At 46.7% G+C, this 10,679-nt stretch overlaps 3 protein-coding genes across 3 annotated transcripts; 1 reads left to right on the top strand and 2 right to left on the bottom strand.

Moving 5' to 3' along the window:
• Positions 1–235: 235 nt before the first annotated feature.
• Positions 236–3,145, bottom strand: PAAG_08461 (hypothetical protein; the record flags this gene model as incomplete). Its single annotated transcript, XM_015846517.1, has 6 exons — positions 236–612; positions 713–811; positions 906–933; positions 1,598–1,854; positions 2,895–3,002; positions 3,076–3,145. 6 exons carry the CDS (start codon positions 3,143–3,145, stop codon positions 236–238), a joined length of 939 nt encoding a protein of 312 aa, XP_015701181.1.
• A 415-nt stretch (positions 3,146–3,560) lies between these two features.
• PAAG_08460 (hypothetical protein) lies at positions 3,561–5,538 on the top strand (the record flags this gene model as incomplete). The annotated part of the gene is made up of 3 exons (XM_002789568.2): positions 3,561–3,923; positions 3,985–4,525; positions 4,604–5,538. The coding sequence occupies 3 exons, from the start codon at positions 3,561–3,563 to the stop codon at positions 5,536–5,538; spliced, it is 1,839 nt and encodes a 612-aa protein (XP_002789614.1).
• Positions 5,539–7,984: 2,446 nt separating this feature from the next.
• On the bottom strand, positions 7,985–9,691 carry PAAG_08458 (peptidyl-prolyl isomerase cwc27; the record flags this gene model as incomplete). The annotated part of the gene is made up of 1 exon (XM_002789566.1): positions 7,985–9,691. One exon carries the CDS (start codon positions 9,689–9,691, stop codon positions 7,985–7,987), a length of 1,707 nt encoding a protein of 568 aa, XP_002789612.1.
• Between the last annotated feature and the right edge of the window lie 988 nt (positions 9,692–10,679).

The following is a 10,679-nucleotide window of genomic DNA, read 5'->3' as shown; positions in this document are numbered from 1 at the left end:
GGAGTGGACAAATATTTTTATGCATGTGTCCTCATAGAGAGGGTTTCCATATTTCATTTAGATATAGGACCCATGCAAAGTGACACAACAGAGGCGGCGCAGGAGGAGGTAGCTAGCAGCAACCACAGATAGTTGGGAGGTTGGATCGTTAGTTGTAGAAGATCTGACCGCGCGGAGGCGGTGGCAAGCCTGCACAGAGCGATAACCGGAGAATTGGATAACCGCTCATATTGTGTTATGAGACATTGAAAAAGGGGGAAGAGGAGAGGCGACGAACTCGTTTCAGATTGCTCCGTGACCATCCAACCAGGACGCTCTGGTCCTCTGGAGGGGATTTTGTCAGCTGATAGCAATCTTGCTTGTGCCTGACTGAAGATTTCGGATCATGTGTTCGAACTAGGATCAAGGTACGGGGTGTATTAGAGTTTTGAGTCAGTTGATTCGATGGAGTCGAGTCGTGGGAGAGGACGAGGACGACGATGAAGGTGAAGAAGTTGGAAGAAGAAAAGGCAGAGAGACAGGGATAGTTGTCATAACATGAAGAATGAACACGGCTTTTCTCAATTTCTAGGATCTGAGGAACATTGAACCACTGGATTTTGTGGCCAAGCACTGGGGCGAAACAGCGCGGCCGTGGACAGCTGATTGGGCAGCCAAGTTTACCGTATCCATGGATTATTTCTTATTCGCTGTAACCTCTCAGAACGGGCACCAAATGGGGATTGCGCAAGGATGGCCCAGGCGCCGAATCGGCCGACAGGTGGCAGGGCCCTGGCTGTCCGCTGTTCCATGAATTTTTTGTTATCAAGGACTTAAGGCATGGAGAGGTTTTTTTTATTCCTGATCATGCAGAGAGACTCACAGGGTGTCCCTTTATTAATATAAACTAGCATAATTTAACTAACCAGAGGAATTCAGCAGCTCATCCAGTAGCTATTTCAACTAGTTAGCTATATCCAGCCAAGATGGGATTTGTTTGCTTAAAAAAACTCCACTCTGTGCTCTCTCAACCTCCCATCAATTCTCTGCCAAGGCCCCTTGGTAACGGACCCTTTCACCCTACTTCCAGGCAAATGAGTAACTATTGGGCAATTGATATTTCGTAGCCAAGCAACGGATATTCATCTGGACTCCGTTCGCATCCACCAGACTATCAGAAGAATATCGGAAGTCAAGAGGAAGAAGAATGAAAAGAAAGCAGAGGTCCCAAGGCTCCCAATCAAGGGGAGCGCTACAATCCACAGTCACCAAGAAAATGTGGGTATATTAGTGGAGCCGTTGGTTAATGTAATGGGGGCCATGGCTAAACGCCGCCCCATAGTCCCAGGTCCCCAGGTCCCCAGGTCCCCAGGTCCCCAGACCCTTCGGGGTTGCTTGGAAGAAGCAAAATCTGTTGAACAGCCAGAAAACACTGAATCCTCAAGATCATTCTTCTTCTTCTTCTTCTTCTACTACTACTACTACTACTACTACTCGTGACCATATGAGGTGCGCGCTATCCATCTAGCTCTAAAGGGAGGCAACGGCAGCGTCATTGAAGATAGATAGCGAACTAGGCCTAAGAACTTGGGCGTCAAATCATATAACTACGCTCTACCTCTAATTTTGGAGTAACTGGTTCAGACTCTTTAACGGGCTGCTGCCGACTTCCAAGGGTCCATAAAAGGGGGATAGATGATCGAGCTGGTGGCTGTTTTGGCGGTAGAGGCACCGGCCAGGCAGCGGCGTGGTGGTGTGGCGGTGACGGGCGACTTTCGCGTGACCCGCCAGCGACCCGCCCACCCAGAATCCCCACAGGCCATCCGCTGGCCTGGTCAAGAGAATTAAGGCGGTAATTAATATGGGGTAATGGAGCTGTAATCCGGTCACGATGTCTATGTTAGAATCATTACTTTGCAGCGTTTTGTGTGTGTATCGAGTATTAAGTTAACTCTTTAATTTTCTCTTATTTTTCTATTTTGGTGGTCTCTCACCAAAAAAACTTCTCTTCGTCTTCTCCTGTCATCCCATCCTCCTTCGCCTCTCCGCCTCTCATCCTTTTCATGTTCTCATCACCTTCTTCTCATCTTCCTCTCATCCTCGTCTCTCCTTCTCAACCATAAACCTCGCCCTCATCCTCAACTTCAACTTTAATCTCATCCCTTCATCCGTCCTTCTCATTTCTTCTGCTCTTCTCTCCTCTCTCTCTGTGTGTGTGTCTGTGTCTGTGTCTGTGTGTGTTTGTGTGTGTGTGTGTGTGTGTGTCTCCCCCCCTCCACTCTTCTAAATACTCCCTTCGGTCTCGTCCAGTTAGGCTCGTAGTTCTTCTGGCTCTGTCCCTCGTGTTTCCTTGGACCTCATTCCTAGACCTCGTTTCCTCTCTGCTGAACTTCTTCCCCCTCTCTACTCACCTCCAGTTCCCTAATCCCACATCCCATCGCTATCTGACCTTCTGGGATTACGCTGCTGCCGTGGGCCGAGTGATAACTCTGATTCCTTTTTGTATCTCAACGGCTTCCCACTAACGTGTGGACCGTGGTTGTGGTGCCTCTCGCTCTCTGTTTTCTTTTTTCCCTTCCCTTTTTTTTTTTGGAGGGGGGGGGTGTGTTCCCCGGCCCGGCTGCCCTAACTGAACCACATAATCGCTCGCGCCCTTAAACGCCTTGTTCCCGGCTAGCTCGACTTTTTGCTGTGTCTCTTCTCAAACAATCTCCAATCCTTTCCCAATCTCTTCCAATCTCACCCCGTCCCTCCCATCTGCCTGCTCTAGTTCTCTCCTCTCTTCTCTGATTTTGTTATTACTCTCTTTCGACCTGGTTTGTACCCTCTGCATGTACTGGTAACAACGCCACACTGGTACTTGATGCATGCATGCATGCATCTCGACTTCTGTTACCAGGGCGGATCCATCAAACCACATGGTCTCATATCTCTCGTGTCGTCATCATCATCATCATCATCACCACTGTCATCATCGTCGTCATCCCCGTCCTTCTGTTCAAGCTCGTATATGAAGATCTGCTCTTGGTTGTCCTTCCGCTTCCTTCCCCTGCGTGCGCTTCTTTCGTTCTCTCGTAACGACTTGACGCTGCATACGACTGATGATCACGACCTGGACGACCTGGTCTACACCGTCTGATTCCCCTGCGATTTGTACTTTCGCCATACGTTCCAATTATCAGATATATCTGCCAGCTGCTCAAAATCTACTCTACTGGACCTTCTCATCTGATTTGAAGAAAAGAGGAGAATCCCACGACCTGAAGGTAGCAACAATTTAAGCGTAAACGGTTAACGACTACTCAGATATCCCTGGAAAAGATTATATTAGGAAGTCCCTTTGCCGTTCGAGGGAGAACAAAAGAGAAGAGAAACTATACTCGTTTTTATTGTCGCTGTTATTTTGATATTTGCTTACAGTTTCGTCTCTATGGTTAAATAACTGCGTGCTTGGCCCTCGTGTCTACCCGACCACATCGTTCACAAGGAAACGCCCTTCCCATTTAAACCAACCTCTCCTTCCAATTTCTACTACCATAAAAACCCTACTCGAAAGGGGCGCTCCGTTCCCATCAGCAGCCATGAGTAATTATCACCCTCAGTCTCAGGACATGTATCACGATAATCCCGCTTCTCGATCTCCTGGCTCGCAGCGCCATCATCCTCACCCACAACTCCACCGCCAATCATCCAGGCATTTTGATGTCTTTGGCCCCATGTCTGCTGGTATGTACGATGACCCTATGGCACGGTACGACTCCGTACGTCTGGATCGAATGAACCCTTCCCTTCATGGTAACTCGTATACCTATGACCTCTCTGGCTCCCAAACTTGGAATTCAAGCGGTTTTGGAAGTGCGAACACGTTAAGTGTAGGACCAGGGACGGGAACCAGCACTGGAAGATTGAAGCCCGCTGCACGTGGAAGGACTGGCCTCCCAGCTGTAAGTTGGCAATGCATCGTTTGCACTTCTTTCGTTCTCACTGACAGAAATGCATTTATAGACTTGGCTTGACCAGCAGCCTGGACTCGCAGGTCCCTTCAGCTTGGGACCTACTAATCATCTCCAAACAAATCAAATGCGTCCAGAGAATTTGAGTCCTGAGGGAGACGATGAGCTCATTCCGACCGCTATAGTCATCAAGAACATTCCATTCGCTGTGAAAAAAGAACAGCTAGTTCAACTCATGACAGAGATGAATCTGCCACTTCCATACGCTTTTAACTACCATTTCGACAACGGAGTCTTCCGTGGGCTGGCTTTTGCAAACTTTACCTCTGCTGAAGAAACAGCCACCGTCATTGAAGTTCTCAACCATTTCGAGCTTCAGGGAAGGAAACTTAGGGTTGAGTATAAGAAAATGCTACCATTACAAGAGCGGGAGCGGATTGAGCGCGAAAAGCGTGAGCGCAGGGGCCAGCTAGAGGAACAGCATCGCCCAATGCCTAATTCCCAACTTAATTCGCAACCTTCATTAACGTCTTTGACATCACACATTCCAGTAACCTCTCCATCACCGGTCTCGCAACGTGGTACGGAGTTAAGTACGTCCTTTGCTTCCTATACTCCTTTTATCATTTTGTTTTGTCGATGTCTTCTCGATTCTCTGCTGACCCAAATAGAAGTTAACATGAATGAACCCGAAACGCTTAAATATTACTCTCAACTTCTACTGTTCAAACAAGATTCGAGCAGAGAAGCTCTCATATTTTCTGCAAAGCTGTCGCCTCTGCAACGTCGCACCGTTCACACTCTCGCGCACAATATGGGATTAGGACATGCCTCGCGAGGGACTGGTGACCAGCGTCAGGTTCATGTGTTCAGAGCAACAGACCCCAACGTAAGTCCACCTGGTCCAGCGAATCCCGCCACCATCCAAACCGCAGACACGTCCCGACGTGGCCTTAACCGGGCTGCTACAATCGACTTCAGTGAGGCAAGAGGCGATGCTCTTGGCCCTTTCAATACCCTTCGTGGGCATCACTCAGGCTTTCTGAGTGTTCTTGACTCTCCTGGTGGTTTTGGAAATGCCCAGAATCTACGAGCAGCTAAATCCTTCGCGGACCTTCGATCATATACACCATCTCCTGTACCCTCTTCTGCTAGCTTCCCCGCCGCTCTACAGTCCAATGGAACTCGTTTCCAACCTTTCGACGGGAATACGAGCGGTGCATCTAACACGCCCATTCTGACACCAACCCTCTCTGGTTCTACAATTGGCGGTCAACGTGATGACAATTTGCTGGCAAACACTTTGGGAGGCCTTTCCCTCGGGACAGGCATCGGTGGTCCAACTTCGGGTAGTCCTAGACGCCTTCGTGGAATGTTCTCCTGGGAACAGCAGGATTCCCAACCATCCACAACTGGTCCAATAGGGAGCAACCGATCTATCGGGTTAGGTTTCGATACTCAATTGTCCCAGGAACGTCTCCCCCTAAGACAACCCAGAGGCCCTGCTCCGGAACGTGGATCCGGTTTTCGCCGCCAAAATGGCCATCAGACTCGAGGAAGTGACGAACTGCGATCCGGCTCCAATGTTGAGATAATTGTTGAGTAAATATAGACCAACAAATCAAAGATAACGGCGAGAAATGTATATCATTTCATGAATAAAAGACATAATAATACCTACAACCGATTTCCCCCCTCTCCCAACCCAGACGAGAGTATGTCTTTACGATTCAACGACGTATGACGAAATGACTATATCGAAAGAGAGACGCTCAAAATACAAAAGTTTTACACCAGGATGATATTATGGAAAGATTAGATTAGTAATTTTGGAGCAGCCTAAACAACCATGAAAGAACTTTGGATCCTCTCCCTTCTCCCTTACTTCCTTGATACTTGTCTAAATGGGAAATAGGAAACCAACGTTTTATTATGGTTCTTGAATTGTCAGAGGTGTGCTCTGTTGCGTGCAGTGATAATTGTTGTGCAGTGATATTGCATGCAGCTTGAAGAAGATATGATGAAAATGGTGATGAAAAATAACAAAAACAGCAATAAAAATCTTCCTCCGTCCCTCTTTTCGTATTTTATTTTATTTATTTTATTTTGACTTGCTGTATTTCTCGACAGTGATTCCCGCTAGAGTTTTATGCTTTTCTTTTCCGGCTTGAAACTCGCGGCATATCGTGTCCATTTTGCATTGCATTATAGCTTTGTCCAGCTTGTATAGGGATCCCAGTTTTTTCACTTCGCTTCCACTTGTTTTCATTTATATTTCTTGGTTTTTGTATTGTTTCCTTTTTCTTCGATTCTTAATTGTATTTCCTTTTCTTTACTGCCTTCACTCCCACGTTGTCCAAAAGGCTGTTACATTACACGGCATGCCGGGTTCAGCTCCTCTGACTCTCCCGGATGCTGTTGGGACAAAGTAATGGTGTCCCATCCGTTATGCCCCTGCTTTCGAGAAACTGGCGCGGAAATCCCACTCTTCTCTTTGCTGCTCACTTTTGGCGTGGGGTCTATATACTCTGTTAAATGTCACATAGCCTTTAGCATATAGCAGTTCCTGTACAGCCACCCTCTCTCAACCGCTTGCCGTGTCTGTCTACAATCCGATGCTTTTCTAGGTAGATTAATTGTTTCCAATGTCCCGTCATAGGTTTTTCTTTCCTTTGGGCAGTATTTTTTTTTTTTTCTTTTTCTTTTTTTTTTTTGTTTTTTCGCTTTTGGTTTTTCTTTACTCGGGGCTAATCTACCTACTACCTGTGGATAAGATGCTGTTCCCCCCGGGAAGAATTTAAAGAGGTTGAAAAAGGAAAAAGTTGAAGAAAAACCGGAAAATTCCCCCCCTTCGGGTTTTTCCTTAAAACCCTTTTTTTTTTTTTTTTGGGGGCTTTTGTTTTGGGGGGACCCTTATTTTTTTCCTTTTTTTTCCCCCCCCCCCCCCCCCCCCCTTTTTTTTTTTTTTTTGTTTGCTTTTAACTGCACTTTACTGAGTGCTGCATTAAATACAACCCATACTTGTATCATGCAACTTGCCTTTTGTCTTGAGTGTTCTATGTGATGTGATTGATATGGTCTACTTAGGAGGCAGTACTTCTAATTACCATGGATAGTGTATTCTGAGCTTTTATTTTTTCTATTTTCTATTTTTTATTTTATTTTTAAGTTTTTGATATCTTTCTGCAGCTTTCCAAACTTTAAAATTAGTGTAGTTCAATTTAGTATTTCGCAGCACCTACGAGTCTTCCTTTCAGATTTGTCCCCTCTTCTATCTTTATACATTGGTTTCATTATTTTTCCTGATATTGAGCATCTGCTCTGTCCTTCATTCAGGACTGATTTTTCCTCTCTAACTTGGCTGAAAGTCTCAACACGTTCCCGTGCCCTCGCCCTCTTTTCTGTCTTTTTTTTTTATTGTTTTCTGCTTCATCTCTGCTATCGAATCCCTCCTCTACCCTCGCTACTCCTTTCTCACATTAGCTTTGGCTGTCTTTCTTGTCTCTTTCTCTGCTCGTGGATATCCTGTGCATGTATGCAGGTGTACTATGCTAAGGCGCTGGGTTAGCTGGTACGCGGTGCAACCGCTGACCCAAGAGGGAACGGATGTTTGAACGCACATACCCAGAGAAATAAAGTCTAGGGCAATGTATGTATTAGTTTTGGATCTAAAATTTGCCTTTCTTTTTCTTCCTTTCCCTCGTTCTTTTGTTGGTAATGAAGAGGAATGGTGGTAATGGGAGATAGAGCGCTGGAAATCTGGGAGGTTGACTAAATTGTTACTTTGGGAGTAGCGAATAGTTCTCCGTGAAGTGTTTAGAAGGTAAATAGAATTTGTATACATTAACCAAACCAGTTCCATTGTTTGTGGTGTGGAAAAAAGGCATATTAAATGAAACCAAAATAATATGCATAATACAGTATAGTTAGTTAGGGATTTGGCCCAAAGATGCAGGTGGCCAGCAATGGGAGATGGTCAGCCATCAAAGGTATGAATCACTACTTATATCTCCGTCCGTCTGGAGCTATATATCAACAAATATAGCTCTTGTTCACCGCCCCTTCTGATCCCACTCCCTCCGATGACCCGTCTCCATTTTCCGCTGCCGTTCCCTCTCCCGGCCCTTCCCTTTCCCCCTGGTCATCTGAACAACCTTCTTCTCCTTCTCGCGCGGATCAATTACTACGAGCCCATCGGCATCCTCGTGCGTGCGCTTCCAGTTTAGGTCTTTGCCCAGCATATCCTTACCGAAGGTCAGCTTGTGGGTCATCCAGTCGACAGGGTTGTCGTCATCCGCATCTTCCCTTGTAGCTGTTGCGTCAGTAGCGCCGTTTTGATCCCACGCTTGACACGATTGACAGTGTGCGATGAAGTGAAGGTCGCACACTTGTTCCTCTTCGTCCTTTTCCTTGTCCTGTCGGGGTTTGCTTTTGGCTTGATTGTCTTTGGTTAGTTGGGAACGGTTTGAGAGTGACTCTGCCTGCTCCAGCCGCGCTTTGAAGGCGTTGATGATTCTCATCGCATCGGCATCTTGAGATGATGTGCCGTTGCTCAATCCAGCACCATGTGCACTCCCGGGAGCCGGGCGCCGGCGGCCTCTGATTGAAGTTTCCGGGATCAAGGACTCCAGTGCAGACTTTTTCCGGGGGGGTTCAACGGCTGTAGAGACATTTCGGGGCATGGATGCTTTGAGCGCATCGATTTCGGTAGTGGCGCGAGATAATGCTGATTGTTTGGTGGGAGGAGCGGGGGAGGAAGATGGGGAGTGGGATGGCATTTCTGGGTCTGGAAGAGGAAGTTGGGTGTTTGGGTCCCTGGATGGTTTGGTGTTGATAGGCGATGATTGTAAAGGGGATATAGACCTGTGCCGTTTTGAAACAAATTGGGCGTCTTTACCCTCTTGATTCGTGCGTGTAGGAGAGGATTCTGCGGATTCTGGTTGCTGTTTATCCTCCCGTTTGGGATTTTGCTCCAGAATAGCGTTGGCACCAGCCGTAACAAGCCTCGTATTGAATTTGGGCTTCTTCGCTTCTTTCGTCGCATCTATCGAATCTTCTTCATCATCGTCCGCAAAACTTAATAGTACCTTCGCGCCCTTGCCCTTTCTCCTCTTCTTTGTTACATCCCGCTTCGCTTCCTCTTGAGGGATTGTTGCGGCAACGGCAATTTTCTCCCGCCTCTTCAAAATATCCTTGAACGGACCTAAATCCCCCACTTCACAGCCGGTGACCTTAACTGCATATACAGGCCGTTCTGTGCCCTCCACCAGGTCCCCTTCCGCAATCCTTACGACATTATAGATGCTATCTCCCTCGATTCGCCCAAACATCGTACATTTACCAGTTAGCTGTCTGTCCGCACTACCCCCCAGTGTCACGAAGAACTGGCTCCCGTATGTCCCATCCTCTGCCTTTGCCATTCCCACCAATCCCCGCCGGTTAAACCGTAGTCGACTATGTATTTCATCTTTGAAAACCACTTTCTCTCCATCACGTGGGTCGAATTCAAACTCTGGGTCCTCGTAAATCGAAGATCCTCCTGCGCCTGTTCCTGTCGGGTCGCCGCCTTGGATTATAAAATCTGGGATGACGCGGTGAAATACCGTGCCTTTGTAGTACCCGTCTAAGCAATGTTGGAGGAAATTCTTGCATGCAAGAGGTGTTTGCTTTGCGAAGAGAGAAATATGAAGCGGACCGGCAGTGGTGTTGAGAGTCGCAGATGCAGTTGGAGGTGGCTCTGTATTGTAGTGCGACGACATTATGCAGAGACCTTTCTCGAGAGTGACGAATTGAAAAACAGAGACTGGTTTATTTATTTCACCCGCTCCGCGCGTATCATTTACCTTTCCCCCCCTTTTCCTTTAGAGAGGGAGGGACCAGAGTCTGTTGGTGTGGTTTAGCGTCTTGGAACAGTTGACGGTGGGAGATAAACTAGAGCTATAGAGTGGAATGTTCCTGTTAAAATAATTGTTGAAGAGGAAGAAAACAAAGGGTATGCAACCCCATTGGCTTTGGAATAGGACTGGAAACGTATGTAGTTATGTATGTTTATTTGGTGGGCTACTTATTCTAAAGTAACTAACCATCAACTGTTAGCTGGGTAATTAGGAGAAGTTATTCTTCAACAAAATGGTGTAACTGATTACATCATCATCTCATCCTAACGTAATCAATCACCTAGCGAGACAGATCACCTACTGAGACAGGTCTCCACCATCCAACATCTTTGTAGTTGAATATCACCACAACTAAATAGTAAAACCAGCTAATTACATTAAAAATTATTCCCCGTATGCTGGGAACATGTACAAATAGTATGTCCTATAATGCCACATCCACTGCACTGTGATGCTGCTCACTTTTGTGATTGCTCATCAGACTGCTCTACCACCTCTTTTTCCACTTCATTGTGTCTTCGTACGTGATCTACCTCTTCTTGGACAGTCAATCCCTCTCCCTGGCTTATGTACATACAATGTCTCTCATGTTTTCTCTTTTGTTTAGCATTTGCAGCCTTTAATGCCTTGTTTTCTACTGCCAGAATGGTAGCACTATGCATGGCCATCTGACATCCCTTGACTGACTGTTCCAGAGCTTGATTGATTGGACTGAGTGGGCTTTGTGTATGACACTTGAGATATTTCTTGATCTTCTCACTCTGGAGCTCCAGTTGTTGTACATTATGGGGTGTGGCAGTGGCCCAGGAGGCCTGGGAACTATGTGAGGTTCCTGGGGGTGTTGGTGTAT

The sequence above is a fragment of the Paracoccidioides lutzii genome (genome assembly GCF_000150705.2).
Source record: "Paracoccidioides lutzii Pb01 unplaced genomic scaffold supercont2.35, whole genome shotgun sequence".
NCBI classification, from domain to species: Eukaryota; Fungi; Ascomycota; class Eurotiomycetes; order Onygenales; family Ajellomycetaceae; genus Paracoccidioides; species Paracoccidioides lutzii.
Note: the sequence above shows the minus strand (reverse complement) of the source record. Positions and strands in the feature narration are given on the sequence as shown.